The sequence below is a fragment of the Xyrauchen texanus genome, chromosome 39 (genome assembly GCF_025860055.1).
Source record: "Xyrauchen texanus isolate HMW12.3.18 chromosome 39, RBS_HiC_50CHRs, whole genome shotgun sequence".
Taxonomy (NCBI): domain Eukaryota; kingdom Metazoa; phylum Chordata; class Actinopteri; order Cypriniformes; family Catostomidae; genus Xyrauchen; species Xyrauchen texanus.
Window position 1 is genome coordinate 26,267,526 of NC_068314.1, and position 20,384 is coordinate 26,287,909.

The window sequence follows — 20,384 nt, forward strand, 5'->3', positions numbered from 1 at the left end:
CTAGATGGAAATGCAATGGAAATGTAAAGGTATAAAACATACAGAGTCCATATGTACAGTACACACTTGTAAGCTTGGTACATTTGATCAAAGCGGTTATACTTGCAGGTTTCATTTGAATGAACTCAGACAATGCACAGAATATCACTTTTGCATCTGAGAGGAATGCACAGATCTCGTTTTCTTCAGCCGTGTAAAGTTTTTAACATCCTTAAACAATACAGAGCAGATACAGTAAACAGGTAATGCCAATTGCTGTTCATGTGCCAATCACTGAGCTGCTTATTGAGAAATCAAAAGCTATAAGCACTGTAAGCTGTAATTTTCCAATAAATAACCAATAATTATTTTTAATCATATAAATCATAAAATATAAATTATTTATATATATATATATATATATATATATATATATATATAACCCTTTTTCGTCTGTGTGCTCCCCCATATGTCTCTGCGTTGTGTTTGAGTGATTGTTGAATGAGGAGGACACAAATATTGTGGTCGTCACAGTAATGAATCTTTAATCTGCAACAGCCACTTTTCACAAGAAAAATAGAACTGTTAGTTCCCAATATCAAAAATAAAATGCATACAAAATTATAAAACGAAACAATATAGTTTTAGCTGCAGTATTAAACATTTAATAACAGGGGTTCTCTAAGACTGGAAAAATAATGAATAAAACCCAAAATACTCAGATAAACGTTAAAACAATATACAATATACAGAAAAATATACCCCACCACATGGAATCCACAACCCATGAAATAACATCAGAAATACAAAACCATCCATCGCAAATAACTGCACCTATCTGTTAGTCAACATCTCCAACAGCAATATATCTCTTCAAACAACATGGATGGCCAATATAATAAAATAAATTAAATAGATGAAACAGAGAACAGTGAAAACCCTCCTTAACTTTTCACAAGGAAAATAGAACTGAATTAAACAACAGCTCCACACATGTGAAGAAGGGCTCACTCACACAGTGAAACACTCAAGGAACACAGCTCCCCCCAGGCTGGGAGAAACATTTTACATATTTCCTACATCCACCCCCTCTTTAAATGATGCCGTCCCAGTCATCACTCAAAAAAAACAAAATAAAAGCAGTTTAAATCTTAAAATTATCTTTGAAGTGTCTGTGTGGGGTGTGTATGTGTTTATGTATTGCTAAAGTAGAGCTGCTTCTTCTCTCTAGCCTTTTCCCACACTTTCCTTCCTCTCTCTACCTTCTCCTTGTCAATCTCGCTTTGGAGGACATGTATCTCCAAGGAGAGTCTATTTGGTGGGTGCCTTTTCCGCTCTGGATATCTCCTCTCTGGCCACTCAGGATTGGAGACTTCCAACGGCGTCTGCTCCCCATGCTTCTCCTTTTCACTCACAGTCTCTTTCAATTGACTTCCACCCTGTTCATGTTCTTCATCCACAACATCTGGCCATTCCACACTTGCACACTGTGTAATAGTGCCACTGTTTCCACTTTCAATTGTCTCCACTACTTCCTCTTCTTCCTCTGAAACACTTGAGTCCATTTCAGACACCTCCTCCATGTCGAGCTCTTCCCGGGCAAGGTACTTGGAGCTCACCGGGAAAAACATGCACTGGGACAGAAGATTTCGGTGGATGACTCTTTCCTTGTCACCATCTTCTGGACGAACCACATACACTGGAATTCCTGGCTGTTTCTTCACCACAACATATGGACGTGGTTCCCACCTATCAGCCAGCTTCTGTTTCCCCTCGACATAACATACTTTCACCATCACTCTGTCACCAGGTTGGAACATGTGGCTTTTGGCTTTCTTGTCATAGTGCTTTTTCTGAAGATCCTTAGCATGCCTCAACATTCGGTCTGCCTCATCATAAGCATAGGTCAAGCACTCATGCAGAGTCTGGACATATTCACTGTACTCACATAGTTCTTTTGCTGTTGACAGGCCAAAAAGGAGATCAACAGGCAGTCGTGGATGTCTGCCATACATCAAGAAGTATGGGGAGAAACCAGTCAAATCGTGCTGAGTGCAATTGTAAGCATGTGTCAGTGCGTCAATGTATTCATGCCACTTGGGTTTTTTATCAGGATCAAGAGTGCCCAACATATTCATCAGAGTTCTGTTAAATCTCTCTGTGGTCCCATTTCCCTGCGGATGGTAGGGGCTAGTATGAGTCCTTGTAATCCCCGTCAGCTTACACAACTCCTTCACTACTGTACTCTCAAAATTTCTGCCTTGATCCGCATGGAGTCTTGCTGGGAAACCAAATCGACAGAAGAAATTCTTCCACATCACCCTTGCCACAGTGACAGCCTTCTGGTCTTTTGTGGGGTAAGCCTGGGCGAATCTTGAGAAATGGTTGGTGACCACCAGGACATTCTCTATTCCTCCCTTAGACTTCTCCAGGACAAGGAAATCCATGCAGATGAGTTCCATAGGGGCATTAGTGTGAATGCTCACCAGCGGAGCCCTATTTCCAGTGGGACTTTTCCTCAGACAACATCTTTCACACTGCTCACACCATGACTTTATTTCACACTGCATTCTCGGCCAAAAGAATCGTTCCCGGAACAGATTCAAAGTAAGCTCAAATCCCAAATGACCAGAGTCGTCATGAAGACTTGTTCTAGCCACAAGTTGCATTTTCTCTGGCAAGACCAGCTGAGCAATGGACCGTCCCTGAAAATCCTTAACTTGCCTGTAAAGAATTCCATCTTTGACCACCAGCCTCCTCCACTCTTTTAAGAGAAGCCGTGCATCTTTCCCCTTTTCCAATCTTTCTCCACGTCTTGGCTTTTTGTTTAGTGTCTTGTAATGTAGGACTGGCCCAATGACAGGGTCTTCCTTTTGACATCCTCTGATCTCCAGCTTTGTCATTGCAGGCAGCGCATCAGTACCCGCTCCATCAAATGGATTGGCTGGTCCGTCAACCCGGCCCAGAAACTCGCCCTCTTTGCATACAACAGTTCTCTCTGCTTGCTCACTAACGTCTTCCTTCCTCCCTGACTCATCGCCGCATGACTGGTCTTGCTGCGTGGAGGAAATGCACTGTGGGCAGGACTGAAGAGTTTGTATGACCTCTTGATTAGACATCCTTGAGAGTGCGTCAGCATTAGAGTTGGACTTCCCTTGCCTGTACTCAATGCCAAAGTCAAACATGGCAAGCTGTGACACCCAACGCTGACCAACTTTGCTGTACTCATCACATACTTAAGTGGATTGTTGTCAGTCAGCACAGAAAACTTATGCCCATAAAGGTGATCATAAAACGTATCTGTAACAGCCCACTTTAGAGCCAAAAACTCTAACTTATGTGCGGGGTAGCGGGTTTCAGGTGGTCTCAAACCTCGGCTTGCATAAGCAATTACTTTTTCCACACCATCTTGAACTTGTGCATGGACCGCCCCAAGACCCTCACCAGAAGCATCCGTTTGCAGTAAAAATGGTAAGCTGAAGTCGGGGTAGCCCAGAACTGGTGCTGTAGTCAGTCTCTCCCTCAGTGCTTCAAACGCTCTCTCACATGCATCAGTCCACTCAAACGGTTTCACAGTTCCAGAAGTTCCCTTCACCCCCCTTTTCTTCTTCTCCAGAGGTAAGTCTATACAGCGGTGCCGCCAATGTTGCATATCCCTTGATGAACCGTCTGTAGTACCCAGCGAAACCAACAAACCCCAGCACTTCCTTCACACTTGATGGCCGCTTCCAGTCTCTGACTCTGCTTATCTTCTCAGGATCTGTATGAATACCCTCCGCAGACACCACATGGCCCAGGTACTGAACTTCTTTCCTCAGTAGACTACATTCTTGAGGCTTCAGCTTCAAACCATGTTTGCGGAGTCAGCTGAACACTACTTCCAACCACTCAAGATGTTCTTCAAACGTCCTAGAGAAGATAATCAAGTCATCAAGGTAAATAAGGAGGCTCTCAAAGTTCAGATCACCAAAGCAGCAGCTCATCAATGTTTGGAAGGTTGAGGGGCATTCTGCAGACCAAACGGCATCCTGTTGGCCTCAAATAACCCCATGGGGGTGCTGAAAGCAGTTTTGAGCTTGTCGTGTTCAGCCACCTCAACTTGCCAGAAACCAGATGTAAGATCTAGAGTCGAGAAGAACCTTGCCTGTCCCAGCGCCTCCAATGCCTCCTCTATTCTTGGTTGCGGAAAAGCATCTCTAATACTGCAGGATTTCAGTTTCCTGTAGTCCACGCAGATCCTCAGGGAGCCATCTTTTTTAGAAACGACAACGATGGGGGATGCATAGGGGCTTTTGCTTGGCGAATGACTCCAGCTTCTTCCATCTCTGATATGGCCTTCCGCACTTCCTGGTACTGAGACGGGGGTATTTTGCGATAAGGGAGGCGGAAAGGTCTAGAGTCCACCAGAGGTATCTCATGTTGCACAGTGGTGGTATGTCCACAGTCCATGGAGTTTTTGGAGAAGACATCAGCATATCTCCTCAGCAAATCCTGAAGCAACGCCAACTGCTCCTCACCTTCTACTGCCGCAGCACTAAGATCAACTCCACATGTCATACCATTAACAGACTCAACACTGGTAGTCTGTTGTTGACTTTGACAAGATGCTGTCACTGAATTCTCATATTGACTTGGACACATGAACTGGTTCTGACACAGCATTTGGCACTTTTCTTCCTCTTCAACGACATTCTGAACCAGGAAAGCATCTGCAAGCAGGGTCCTTGGGTTGACAATAACATCCTTTCCAGACAGATTTAAGAGCCGGATGGGAACACAACCTTTTCAACATCAGCAAGCAGCCTGGCAACCATAAGGCCTTCTGGAATCCTTTTGGAGGATTGGCTCTCCACTAGAACTGTATAGTGTGTTCTTTTCGGTCCACCCATAACTCTGCCAATAACATCCTGCTCCTTACCAGCTGGTATCCTTATTCTGTGACCAGCATACTGTACTTGACCAACTTTACCTGTAGCTCCACCATGTTCACTTTTACTCACAGCAACCATTGCAGAGTGCCACTCAGGATTGGTCAACTTCACTTTGGCCAGATATTTTCTGCCATATGACGATTGAAGGTCATTTCTGGAAACCCTTATTACATTAGTCCCAATGAGCAATGGAACACTGGATCGGTACTCTGTCACAGGGACAACAAAAGCAGGAACATTTAAGTAGACCCTTCCCAAAAACTTAAGGTTGATACAAAGCACACCAACATAAGATACGGGTTGACCTGCGGCACCTTCAATGGGAATGTCTGATGGCTGCAATTCCTGAAAACATAGGACAGGATGTCGGCACCAGAACTCATCAGTAATTGTGGTTACTTGAGAGCCAGAGTCAATGAGAGCTTTACACATTTCTCCATTCACTCCAACCACCCCTTCATTACAGGGACCTACCAGCAGGGTATCAGCTGGTTTTGACCTGCCCGTTTCATGTTGCTGGGGACTCTGTTGCATGCCTGTGGTTGCCCCGGTAACCACAGGCCCTAAGCATTTAAATCCTGCCTGGACTCTGCTCCACTTTCAGCTTGGTCTGTCTCATCAGTCATCACTGTCCGACACAGACGTGCAATGTGTCCCAGTTTTCCACAACGATAGCACACTACGCCCCTTACTGCAGTGTCACTACTCTCTTGAGGTCTCTGGGTGCGAGGAAACACCGTCTGTGATGACGCTCCATCTTTAGCCTCCAGCTGCGACAATCTGTTAAGCTGATCCACTTGACTGCTCACCAGTTTCTTCACCATGGCTGTGAGTTCAGTAAGATCTGTGTTCTGCCTATTTCCTTTTTCTGTTCCCGGCTTTTCGCCACTCAGGTTACCACTCACTGTCGTAAACTGAGCCTGTGTGTACGTCTTTTTGGCCTTTGGCTGTGTCTGAAACTTCCTTGTCTCCCGAGCAAGGTTACGAAGTTCTGCTTGAAGTTCACGAAAACTTAGAAGTCTAGGCTTCATCGGTGCTATCCTGTGAAAAACCTCTTCGTCACTCAATCCTCTCATGAATTGACGAGTTAGTTTGCCGTCCCGGTCTGGAAAAGGCTGGCCTCCATACTGAGCATATTCCACTGAACACTGTAAAGTGGCCTCCAGAGCAATGGCATATGAACATGCTGATTCACCAGGGCGCTGGTATCTCTCATAGAAATCAGCTAATGGGTCCAGGGATGTCTGCATATCACCATACTCAGCTCGTAGTTCTTCAAATGCTCTGCCAGCAGTCTGCTCATTAGGAGGGAGATTTAGAACTAGCCTCCTGGCTTCACCCCTCAAATGTCGCACTACAGTAGCAAAGGACAGATTTTCGGGCATTCCCCCAGCATCAAGGAGGTACTGCATATCTCTTATCCAGTCTTCAATAAGTATTCTGCAATCTGGACCACCGCTGAATACTTGCACATTTCGAACTTGATGTGTCTGTGTAAAGCTGGGCTGTGGTGTGGTCATTCCAGAGGCAGGGATGTATGCATCTTGCCGATGAGCTACATGCAGAGGTGCAGTCTGAGGTCTCTGCACTGAAATGGGTTGTTTTGCATACATATGCGAACCATGAGACACCGGCACTGTCATAGGAGCATACACAGGAGATGAGGAGGACGACACAACAGCACATTGTGAATGTAAGGTGCGCTGTCGATCCTTGGAATTTCTGTGTGTTTGAACGGAGTCTGTTTTCTGCAAAAAATTGGTTCCAGACAAGACAGGAGGTGCGGGGGGGCTGGAGTGTGTCAGGTGGTTTTGATTACATGGCATTTGACACACCAGAACAGAAGGATGGAGGAACCTGAGAGGCTGTTGGATGACCCGGTAAGTTGGTTTGGGGTGAAACAGCCATTGTAGCAGGAGAGTGTAGGCCATATGGAGAAGTGTACATATCGGGCACCTGGATCATACCTGGATAAGTAGAAATGTAAGTTTTAGGCAGCACAGTCAACGCTGGGGGCAGGTATGGGTCATTTGGAGAGGGGGACATGTCAGTTGGCATTCTGTTGGCCACGTTTGGTGAAGCCTGAATGGTAGTGACATTGTCATGCATGTGAGTTTGGGACAAAACAGTCGGCACCTTAGATGGATGTGGGACAACTGAAAACATGGGCATGGTGGTAGGAAGTCCATAGAATGGGTTATCTGGGCCTTGGGCATGAGCTGAGGGCTGATGTTGCACAAAAGTGCTAGGGTAGGTGCCCAACTGGTGCCAGCCCAATGTCGAGGGGGGCACATTCTCTGTATGTGCAGCTAGCTGCCTTGTCTTTGGCCTGACAGACTGTTGAGGGTTATCATTTAGCTGGGATACAGTTTCAATACTCACATCGACGGGCATGCTTATTTCATACTGTTCGATTTTGTCCTGCTTTACTGGTAACCATGGGGTGGCCTGGAAGGGCTGCCTTAGTGGTACTTGGGGACGAGGAGGTGGTCGATGAGGGGTGGTTTCATGGAGCCCCTGCATTTCTCTTCCACTTCTTTCCATTTTCTCGTACTCCTAATTTGTCCGATTGCTTCCGTTGATGTAGAAACCAACGATCTGGGTCACGGCACCAAAGATGTAACCCTTTTTCGTCTGTGTGCTCCCCCATATGTCTCTGAGTTTTGTTTGAGTGATTGTTGAATGAGGAGGACACAAATATCGTGGTCGTCACAGTAATGAAGCTTTAATCTGCATCAGCCACTTTTCACAAGGAAAATAGAACTGTTAGTTCCCAATATCAAAAATAAAATGCATACAAAATTATAAAACGAAACAATATAGTTTTAGCTGCAGTATTAAACATTAAATAACAGGGGTTCTCTAAGACTGGAAAAATAATGAACAAAACCCAAAATACTCAGATAAACGTTAAAACAATATACAATATACAGAAAAATATACCCCACCACATGGAATCCACAACCCATGAAATAACATCAGAAATACAAAACCATCCATCGCAAATAACTGCACCTATCTGTTAGTCAACATCTCCAACAGCAATATATCTCTTCAAACAACATGGATGGCCAATATAATAAAATAAATTAAATAGATGAAACAGAGAACAGTGAAAACCCTCCTTACTTTTTCACAAGGAAAATAGAACTGACTTAAACAACAGCTCCACACATGTGAAGAAGGGCTCACTCACACAGTGAAACACTCAAGGAACACAGCTCCCCCCCAAGGCTGGGAGAAACATTTTACATATTTCCTACTATATATATATATATATATATATATATATATATATATATATATAAAATACATGCTTTCAAGGCAGAAAAAGAATACAGTTACATTTTTAGCTAAGATTAAGTTCTGTATAAATGACACTCAGCACATGTCTTGTTTTCAACCTACTGTGTATCAAAATCCTGCAAGCATTGAAATACTACTGCCAAATAATAATAATACAGTTAATGGGGCCTGAGTAGCTCAGTGGTAAAACATGCTGGTTACCACCCCTGGAGTTCGCTAGTTTGAATCCAGGGTGTGCTTAGTGGATCCAGTCAGGTCTCCTAAGGAACCAAATTGGCCAGGCTGCTAGGGAAGGAAGAGTCACATGGGTTACCCTTCTTGTGGTCGTTATAATGTGGTTTGTTCTTGGTGGGGCATGTGGTGAGTTGAGTGTGGATGCACGCGTTCAACAAGCCACGTGATAAGATGCGCGGGTTGACGGTCTCAGACCTGGTTTGAGGTGACCACGAGGACTTAAAAGTACATTGGGAAATGCCAAATTGTGAGAAAAAGGGGAAAAAAGTTATAAAAAATAAAGAAATAATGCACTTTATAAGTGCAACTGTAGGTAATTTATGGATTCATAGACTTGGTGCCTTAATATGGGATTCAACTGATGTACTTTCACATGTGTGGGTGTTTTGGCTATTTTACACTATCCAATGTGGCTCATGCAATCGGACTGGAGTCGGAAAAACTTGTTTTTTAATAAACTCTTTAGTCTGATTTGTTTGTGACTGCGAAGACACACAATGGGCTGAAGCAGCACCATTCTAATGAGCTTCTGTGAATGTCTGGATCCATGAGAGGCTTCACAGCACAGCACAAGTATGGAAAGCAATGTGTTTGCTGGATAATGAGGTAAACTTCAAGACATGATTGGAACACAGAGGGAGAACTCAGGAGTCTATGCACTGAGCAACTTCAGTGCTAGTTCTGATTTTGTGCAAAACAGCCATAAGACATCTGTACAGTTGAATTTAATGGTAATCTTTGTGGGAGTGGTATATTTCTTTTTAAGGAAAAGGATGAAATGGAGACCAAGAGTTCAAGGTTTAGCTGGTTAGCATCAGCAGTTAACCAATGCTTCTATAGCTATGCCATTGAATTTAAGGTAGCTGCGTAGACTGACAAAATAAAATGTGTTGCAATATATCCTATACATTGCAAATGTTTCATTAAATTACAGAACATGTTTCATCAGTGCCCGATTTTTGAAGGGCTATTAAAAGTGTCTTGGAAGTGGCCAAATTCACAGCACATCTCAGGATCGCAAGTGAAGGGCTTCGGACTATGCTTGTTCTTGTTCTATCATCCAATCAACATTGTCATAAAATTTTTGTCCTATGGCTCCAAAGTGATTAGTAACATGGAATTTACAGAACAGGTGACTGGCTCAAAACAAAAAAAAGCCAGATGTGATACTTTCTAAAGTGCCAATCAGCAAAGATGGCAGATTTCAATTTTTTGAAATGTTTTGCAATTTTTTTCAAGTTTTGGGATGTCCTACACCAACCACGTGACTGTCATTTAGATGAATATGGAGTGGTGGTGGCGTAGTGGCTAAAGCACAGGGCTGTTAATCAGATGGTCACTGGTTCTAACCCCATGGCCACCACCATTGTGTCCTTGAGCAAGGCACTTAACTCCAGGTTGTTCCAGGGGGATTGTCCCTGTAATAATTGCACTGTAAGTCGCTTTGGATAAAAGCGTTTGCTAAATGCATAAATATAAATGTAAATGTAAATGAATGGGAATGTTAACAGATAACTCTCCAGGTATTGTAGACCTCCTTGGAGGGGATAGACTATATCAGTGATAAAATACTTTATGAAGAATATACAGGAAATCCAAGCAGGCACTACATTTTGAGGCACCGCAATTGCCACAAATCTGCCAGAGAATTCAAATGACTCTGACTATATATAAGTACTAGTAATTAAGATGATTAATGGCCGCCTCTGAACTAATAGCCAATATACGCCTGACTTCCAATTCCCACCAGCACTGTGTCGGATATTAAAGGGTTATGCACTAAAGTTCATCGCTTATGTTCCCTGTCAAAAGCTACACTTAATGCTTTGCTTGATTTAGTGCTTTGGGAGCGTCTTTTAGGAGTGACCAGCTGTGAATATGTGTGCAACACATCAATGAAATTGACTAGAACCTTTATAGCCTCTGCGCCAGTACCAGGGCACATCAGGTCTTTTGTCTTCAAACCACTCTGTGATGTGTTTGTCCTTCTCAAGCTCTCTGTTTTTCTTTGATAGGTGTTAGATACGTTAGAAATCTTTCTTCTTTCTGTCATTCAAGTGTGGGAAAGACAAGAAAAAAAGAATAATCCACAAAGCAAACGGTGTGTTTTTCCATCTTTACGTCCTATGGCTGAATCGGACACACACCAGTTTTGCTTTGTTTGTTTGGGGGAAGAGCACGCTGTGCTTGCATTGGAGCGAGGCGAATGTGAGCATTGTCAGCTGTTCACAGTGACTCCCTTACTTCGAAAAGCCGGCACCCACCATTCCATCGTGGGGCTTGTGTATGGATCTGGCTGAGGAGCGAGAGAAGGGTCCGTCCCTATCACTCGCTCTCTCTCCAAGTCCAGCTGGTCCCTTGTGTGTTCTCGAAGCGCGCCCTGACACCTCTTCAGTTCACGAAGGGGACGATGAATCTCTTGGGTCTGCGGACTTTGAGTTGCCGACCTCTGAATGTTCCTCAAGTAATGATAAAGTGTTTGAGGAATTACTCAAGGTGGATACTCGTACGGTGGACAGATTACAGCTTGACTGGCCACGCAAACAAGAGACCCCAAATTGTCAAAACTAGAAGACAGATTTATATCTGGTGGTCAGGGGAAGGGAAAACAGAACCAGACTCTCCCCTTCTTTGAGGAAATCCATGATGAGTTAACTTGTTCATGTAGGAAGCATTATTCTTCCTGTATCTTTGTACCTTCGACGTCGACATATTCGACTATCGCGGGTGCTAAGGCACGGGGGTATACGATGATGCCTCAGGTAGAAGTGACGCTCGCGGGCTATCTCTCGCCTGGTTTGGCATTATCAGTGAAGAGACCAGCTCTCCCCACATAGCCGTGTAGAACCATTTCAACGCTTGTGGGGAAAACGAAACGTATAAAGCAGCAGGTCAGGCTGGTTCCACGCTACACACCATTGCGGTGTTACAGGCATACCAGGCTGATCTGTTGAAGGACCTGAGTGCGGGTTGTACAATCGACGAGAGCATTCTCAGAGCTTTGTCGAGCAACAGATTTATCTCTCTGTGCAACCAAGCAGGCGGCTCGTGCTGTCTGCCGCTTCATTGGCTGCTTTGGTTAGCACAGAAAAGAATCTGTGGCTAAACTTCTCAGGCATTAAGGATAAGGACAGAGTATTCCTACTTGATGCCCCAGTCTCACCTTCTGGCGTGTTCAGCGATTCGATGAATACGGCCGTCACCAGGTCTCAACGTGGGAGCGGATTTACTGTCTAGACAGAAAATACAGACGGGAATGGAAACTCCACCCCAAGGCAGTGAAACAAACCTGTATAAGATTTTAGGAAGCAGAGGTGGACCTCTTCACCTCCCTGCAGACAGTGTAATGTCCCATCTACTTCTCTCTGAGTCACCCAGCCCTCTGGGACTGGATGCGATGCTGAATACATGGCCCAAAATGCGCCTGTATGCGTTTCCTCCATTTTCCTTGCTCTAGGGAATTCTAGCCAGAAATCGCCAACTAGGATATTGCCTATTACTGATAGCGCCGAGTTGGTCGAACAGAGTATGGTTCTCGGAGATAATATTTCTCCATGACAGTTCCCTTGGGAAATCTCGGGGAGAAGGGACCTTCTGTCTCGAGTGCAGGGGACAATATTTCATCCCCTGCCCGAGCTGTGGAACCTTCATGTTTGGCCCCTGAAGGGACTGGGGGGCCGGATCAGGAGAAACTTTTCAGACTGTGTCCAGTAGGTGCTCTTCAGGCCTATGTCCACCGTATTTGCCGGTGGCATAAATCAGGGCAACTATTTGTTTGTCATGGGGCCCGTAACAAGGGGGCGGCCGCCACAAAACAGACAATATCACACTGGTGAGGGACGCTATTGCCCTTGCCTATGAGGTGCGTGGTCAAGCTTCGCCAGTAGGCATCAGTCCTCATTCTACCAGGGAGGGTCGCCTCTTCTAAAGCTTTGGCGGGGGGTGCCCCTCTGCAGCATGTTTGTAATGCGGCAGGCTGGTCCTCTCTGCACAAATTCATAAGATTTTATAGTTTGGATGTTCATGCCACTCCGGGCTCTCACGACCTTGAGTCAACATTACAAGCTCATGTCTGAGACCTTTCCGTGTAAGTGTAAGTGTAGCTTTTGACAGGGAACCGGAAAAAAGCTGAAAAAGTGGAAAAAGATGCTGCGCATCATTGCCGCACTGAGGATGCTCCAGGCATGCTCTTCAGACAAATATACCTGACAATGCACCTGTGGCACATCTTTTTATAGCCCTGGTACTGGCGAATTGTGATGATGGCACCAACAGATGCTATAAAGGTTCTATTCAATTTAATTGACGTGTTGCACACATATTCACATCTGGTCACTCCTAAAAGACTTTCCCAAAGCGCCGAATCAAGTGCAGCATCTCGTTCCGCTTTTACAGGGAACAAGGGTTACAGTTAAGTAACCTGAGACGTTCTCTTGAGCTCATTCTGACAGTATCCATCCAGACTACCATTCAGAGGTGAGTGCAACTCAAATCAGATAGTTTTTTATTGTGTGAGCGCGTACCTGTACTCATCCCATCTCCATCTCTCTGTCTTTGCCTTCAAAGTGCCTGATCCTGCCCTTATTTCAAGATGATGGCTAACACTACAATAAGCAATCAGTGGAATATCCGTTTTCATGGCCTATCTATCCCAGGTGGGGTTCTGATCTGAAAAATTGCCATGATCAAATGTTCTTCATACTCAACATACTCTAACAAACTCTTATTTGTTTATGTAAATATATAAGTACAGTGGGATCCTACAGTGGAATCCAAAAGACTACAAGTGAAAACGCTTCTATTTTTCCTTTTTTTTCCTGAAATAAATTTTATGCAATGATATTTCATTAACACTTTATATTTAAGATTTAAGATTCCATTCATTAATATGAGTTATTGCATTTGGTATCATGAAATTATCTTTTTTTACAGTGTTTATCAATCTTTGTTAATGTTAGATAATACAAATGTAATTGTTCATTGTTAATTCATTAACAATGCGATGCTGAATGAGCAGCGTGACTGTGCACGCCGACCCCCAATCAGGCTAATCAGCCGAGGAGAGGGATAAGTGCGACAAGATGCGGCAGTTCGAGAGAGAGCCATACGCAGCTGCAGTGTGTGCATTTGTGTTTATGTTTTCATTTTAAACAATTAAATATTATTTTGACTGTTCAGCTGGTTCCCGCCTCCTCCTTTCCCAACCTTAACTGTGTTACAGTATGTAAAATGCTGGAAGACAGGACAAAACATAATAAAATATGAGAAAATATCAAATATAATTATTTTTCTCAGAGCAAGATCAACTCCCACAATGACGAGCCTCACTAAATGAAAATATCATCATTAAACGTTGCAGTACATGTGATTCAAAGCTTACTATTTATGGCCTAGAATCCAATCTTGTTAAACACACATGCATAACAAACCTTGTGTGTACAGTATGTATGTGTCTTTCATATTCACCTGTGGCCAGCTGAATATGTGACATGCAATGTATTTAAATTTTGTCAGCTTAAATGAGGACTGATGAATCTTTTCACATGCTGAGTGAAGATGAATCATGTCTAGTGAGGCAGGGTGCCTGAAGGGATTCACACTGTCTGTTTTCACTGTGTAAAGATATTAGAAAGGTTGGAGAGCTGAAATATTACTTCATTCGAGGGCATTGTCTTTAATGAGCTCGCTATCCTTAGAAGTATGATAAAAGTAATTGTGTGGATTAAGGAATAATAGGTATATATCTGTGCTACTGTTGCCATAATATCCAAACCTTGATATAACTAAATGAGTATCACAAACACCTTTGTAAATGAATAAAAAAAAACATAATAAGCTACTCATGTAATTAAACGGAATCAGCAAATTGCATCGCAAGTGGCTAGGAGTCCAGCGGAAAGCTGGCAAAATTCCTGACTACTCTGCCCATGAATGAGTAGTCATATCTGAATCTGTTTGTATGGCCAAGCTTTGGAGACCAATGCTAAGCAGTACCTAGAGATCTGAGATGAATCACACACTCTCACCCCAGTGCACCACAGCCTTATTAAACAGTTATGGAGATAACTCAAGCGGAACTTTCAACTCTCAATTTCTTTCACGAGTTAAATTCTCAGACCGCAACACACTTCTGAGAATTCTCAACTCGCCGTCGGAAAGCAGTATTAGCATTCTTGAGGTCTCGGGCCAATGTTTACAGTTATAGGATGTTGGCTAAATTGATGCTAGATTTTCTCAACTCGACTGCATCTTTATGCCCTCATCTTACGAGTGCACCATTTCACAAATTATTATCTCCTATGACGGTTCTGGGTTACACAAGGCTGTTATCATTAACATCCCAGTGAGGCGAACCCCACTCCCCGATTACTACGGTTCTCCTGAATACATTACCGTTCCACCAGGCCAGTGACTGTACATTAATCATTCTCTATAAGGGCTTATACTGCATCATAGTGATATACACCCTAGTGCCAAGTTGTGCTGCGGTAAGCATGTTTTTAGAACGAAGAGTGCACTATTTGATATTGATGTAAAGGTGGCTACCAGCACAGTATTGGATATTGTGGGTATAGGTTTGAGAGTCAACCTGAGCAAAATTTTCATATCTAAATCCATGAGTAAACAAACTTATTGACTGTAATGGGATCAATGGAAAGGAGGAGGCGAGAACCGGCTTGACGATATAAATAATAGTTTTAATGATAAACTTAAAAGACAACATAAACACACACATGACGGACATGTCCGTAAACGATCTCTCTCTCCCGCACAATCCCCTGAAGTCGACCTTTAACCTTCGCGGAGGCATAATTAGCCTAATACAGGACCGGGTGTGTAGGATCACGACCCGGCCCCGCCCTCCGCCCTGCCACACTGACACACTAGGACACGTACCCTAACACTCTACCAACTTGCTGTGTAACACGCACCATCTGACATGTCAGTGATTGACAATGTTCCTTCAACAACTCTACAGACTTAAGCAAAGAGTACTTTAAAGTACAAGAAAAGGGAAAATAACTTATTCTTGGCCTTTCTAAAAGAAGCATGTCAAAAATGTATTTAAAATAAAAATAAATAATAATAATAACTTATTTAAAAAATGTTGCTTTTTATTGTGTATCTACTGTATGAACAGTGTGTATAATTTCTGCAATTATTATAAAGGTTTGATTATTAACAAGCATTCCAAATTCAGTGTAAAACCTACAACTTCTTATATTGAGCCGCAAAGCCAGAAGATAAATCATCTGCATTCTGAGCCCTCAACATAACCACATTCATGTGAATAAATTAATTGATTACACTGATAAAAGTTATTATCGATCATGTATTATCAAGTGTGAATGTGTTGGAAAAAACAGGTAATTGATTGAATCAATGTGCCATTTTCTTGTATGATTTGTTTCAGCAAGTCCAATGTATTTTTTCCCTGAAATCTTTTCTCCTTCCAAAACAGCAAAACAAATTCCACAGATAAAGAACATCCCCGTGTAACACACTCACACACATACACACACGATGGCAATGAAAAGGGACAGAATAAAAGGATGGCTGAAATCTTGCCATCTTGAAAAGAATTGGGAAAGAATAGAGGAACTGTATTACACGCAGGACAGAGAGGGGGCGGTAAAAAAAAAGAAAACGCTTAAAGCTCAAAGCAGCAAACACCCAGCGGGAGTCGAAAAGAAGATTTAAATGAGGCTTCTGTAGCCAGCCGTGCCCCTGATCTATCCATTAAATACAGATGATGGGTTTCTTTACTTTTTTATTTATTTTTATTTTTAATCATCCTCCCTAGATTTGTCTGACAGTCCAAGTAAAGTTCAACAATATGCATATTGATTGCAATCAGTAGGAGACACTGGCTTTGTGCATTTTATTAACACAACTACAAGCGAACTATAGCTCTCTTTGCAATGGTTTGGAGTGTGCACACACTTATAATACCCAACTAAAAGAAAGGAAGCATTTTGAATACATTGTTTTTGGCACAGCATGGATACGTGTCTTTAAAAATATCACCTGATGTTACAGAATAATTGAAAATTGCTTTGAGAAGTATTGTGTGTTTCAGTTTAATTGAATTACTGTTGCTATGTGTCTATATGGTCTCTGCTCCTCCTTCCTAAAACGTCTATCTGTGCTTGTTCTGCACTGTGCTTATTTGCATCAACCGTGTTTTTGCAAATAGCCGATTAGAACTGATTTTCTTAGCATTAACACTGATTACTTAACATGAAAGTTGATTACTAAAAATATTATAATAATAATCCCTCCTTTTCTTTATAAAAAGCAAAAACCTGTGTTTAAAGGTAGAAATGTGGAGCCCATAATTTTATAAAAGCACTTACATTTATTTGTCTGTTAAAACTAATGAATTATTTTAGCTGTTAATTTGTTTAAATTGTCATTTTAATAATAATAATAATTGATCTATTGTCACACATTATACATACATTTTTGCATATATATAGTGAAATAATTTTTTTCACATATCCCAGCTAAGCTGGAGTCAAAGTGCAGGTTCAGCCATGATCCAGCAACCCTGGAGCAGATAGGGTCAAGAGCCTTGCTCAAGGGCCCAACAGTGGCATCATGGCAGTGTTGGGGCTTGAACGCCTGACCTTCAGGTCAGTAACCCACAGCCTTGACCACCAAGCCACCACGGCAACGGAGTTCTAAAATTGGATATAACTTTACATGGAAAAGGTTAGTAAGCAATTTTTTGTAAGCAAAAAAGTCTTCTGGCTATACTTTTGAAATGGTGAACATTTTAACGTTTACAGGTTGGCCCCATTAATTTCCATCATAAGTGCCTCTCACTATAACCCTTTTTTTTTAAAGATAAGTAGGTACAAGTTGAAATTATTCTTTTATTTATTTATTTATTTATTATAATTATTTTTGGTAATCAACATCATGCAACAAATGCCCAGACTGTTCCTGTAACACCTTTTGGGAATCATATGCAGAGAGGAATGAAATACAACAAGTCTAAAAGCATTATTACTGCATTGATGAGAGTCAAGTGTACTTGAGAATATCAGTACAACATCAGTTTAAATAAAGCTGTTTACCACCTGCTACTTTTGTCTTATAATTATTCCTTTGGAATTTTTGTATAATCTCCATAATCATATTATGTTTTAATAAAATAAAATATTGAAACTGCTGCGTGTAGCCCATGTGCACACAGAGAAGAAGAGAGAATGAGAAAGAGAGTAAGTGATGTTGCACGACCATTTACATTTACACAAACCTGTAGCAAAAGCTCTATAGAGAGCACCACACACACACACACAGATAAATGAGCTATAAATACACAGCTGGATCCTGCAATGCACTGCAAGCTCTTACCTCTGTGAATGTTCAGGCCTTGCAGCACACCCCTGGGGACAAACAAGGTGTAGAAGCTCTGGGAGAAGCCTGGTCTGCATGGAGCGATGGTCTGAGCATTTCCGTGGCTCCCCTGAGGAAGAGAGACATTATTGGCTATGAAGACACAGGAGAGGGTAAGTAGTTAGGCAAATTGATTTGTGACCACAGGGTTGCGGTTCTTTATCAAGGTTATCTAAACCGATATAAACCTAAAGGAGGCAAACTCACAGAGCAGGGACGCAGACGTTTTACTGCTGGGTAAGGGCTGAATAACAGTTCTTTAGACCACAGCAGTGTGTAAATAAGCAGCGCTAGACTTTTATTAAAATATGTAAATCTACAACTAATTTTAAATGAAAGGCAGCAAATATGCAATTTTATTATTACGCATTCTAATGGCAGTTAAATAAATTCATGCAACTGAAAACATAAAAAAAGAAAAAAAAAGAACTTAACGAGCCTGTTTGATGATTAAAATAAACCAAGGGAGAAACGGGAATGAGAAGGACAGGAAAGGCAGAGGAAAGAAGAGAAATTGTGCCCATTAGATTGGCATCTATTTTAGGACACTGACCTCGTGTAAGCACGTGTGCGCAAGCATCAATAGATAAAGCTCACCATGGAGATTTAGCATAATTAGATGGTGGGTCATATTCAGGTAATCCGCTACACACTCTCACAGCGAAATTGTCAGGATTTGTACGACTTTTCTAAATTTGGCTAATTCGTATAATATCATGCGACTGCACTCGTTTGAATTCCTACGACTTTCAAAATAGCCAATGACGTCGCTGGACATCTTTCCACCTAATATGCGGCAATTACTTGCTTCTGTCACGCACAACAGCTTCATATCATGTTAACACACTCTACTGATTGGTTAAGTTTAGATAAGGGGTTTGGGAAAGTGCATGATATTAATAAGCATGTCCTTAACATCTCATGCTCAGAACTCAGGCTTACTTCCATATTAGACATCAGGGAATTTGCAAGTGATAAGGTGGTATGAGTTTATGCAAACAAAATCGTGCGAGATCACACGAAATAGCCACACCATAAATTAGGTACGAATTTTCACTAGATTGGTGGCCTTCTCTAAAAACGATTCTGGGTTCAAGCTCAGGCCTTGCAGTAAATTGACAGGGAGACGATGCCATTTGGAGTCTTTCTCTTCTCACCCCCTGCTTTGGCACCAGAGCAAGACAACTGTGAACGTGAAAAATCAAGGCAACAAAGAGCTGACACACTGTGCTCTTTCATATATGCATGGAGGATGTCTGTGTCTAAGCATCCCTACAGAATACATAAGTCAGAGGGCTGCGCGACGGTTACTTTTCCAAAGCCGCGTTGCCTCTGGCCACCATGTGAATACAGCTCTATTGCTACATTTCATCCCAGTGTGATTTAGAATTTATTCTGAATGAGTAATCAAAGAGAGAATGTCAATATGTGCCACATCCAACAGCAATACAGTATGTGTGATTTCCTTAACTTATATTTGCTCAACATCCCAACAGCACTGAGATTTCATTTAGACTACTTGTATGCATGTGTGTGTGTGTGTGTGTGTGTGTGTGTGTGTGTGTGTGTGTGTGTGTGTGTGTGTGTGTTTCTTGTACTTGCATGTATTTGTTTCTGAAATGTTCTATAAATCAAAAGCCACAATTTCATAATGCCATATAAGTCTGGTGCTTTCATTAATGGTATCATACATATTTAATAAATCAATATGCATATAATGCATTTGAATATTCTCATAATCCTCCAGGAAGAACTGAATAGCACTATTACTCGCCTACTCGCAGACATACCACAGGCATCGCCGTATCCTCTGCAATATGTGTTAAAAGTGCAGCTGCAAGCGGTGAGCGCGCCACTGCAGCTGAATGATAGACGGCCAGTGTTCAAAATAAACTGATTAACTTAACTGGCATTAAGAAGGAAAAATCGACGTGTTATAAGCAATACCTGATTCCCAAAGAGAAGGAGTAAGCCTACTATATTCCTTAAAATTAATTGTCTAAAAAATGCGCAAATAAAAGTGTGGCATTCCACCACCGCCGCAGTAATGTCACACAACAAGCGTCTATTTTCAAGCACTATTACTTACGAAATGTTTAGAAAAACAGTGAGTCTTACCAAAGATGTGCCCACAACTAAGGCACACGCCACAATCATCGCGAAGACTGTTTTCATTTTTGCCATCATTCGCGGAGCTGATGAGGCGATGTTTGATATTCACAAATTTTTCGATAATTCCTGTGAGATGTGTTTTCGGTAGTAGGGTTCCCCGAGCAACGCTTAGTGATGGGAGAGAATATTGTCCCGGTTGGTCCAGCGCTCTACTGCAGGTGGATAGGCGCTGTTCAGCTCAGCACCAGCACCACAGCTCCGCTGACGGCGTCACAACCCCTTCAACTCCGCCTACCGCAGCTTACTGCTCAAAGATACACACTGAGACGCACTACAGTACGCTGGACAGTAATATCCAGGACAAAGTTGTGCCCATTGTGCTTATTTGCTTATCTTGCCTATAGCAATATATGCTAT

General features: G+C 42.4%; 1 protein-coding gene across 1 annotated transcript in view; it reads right to left on the minus strand.

The window, feature by feature from the left end:
• Positions 1-20,164, minus strand: part of LOC127633033 (cadherin-4-like) — a 389,224-nt gene extending 369,060 nt beyond the window's left edge. The window contains exons 1-2 of the mRNA XM_052111894.1: positions 19,974-20,164; positions 17,814-17,925 (exon numbers count right to left, since the gene is read on the minus strand). Coding sequence (XP_051967854.1) covers positions 17,814-17,925; positions 19,974-20,042 — 181 coding nt within the window. The 5' untranslated portion in view covers positions 20,043-20,164. The remainder of the gene's footprint in view (positions 1-17,813; positions 17,926-19,973) is intronic.
• Positions 20,165-20,384: the final 220 nt, after the last annotated feature.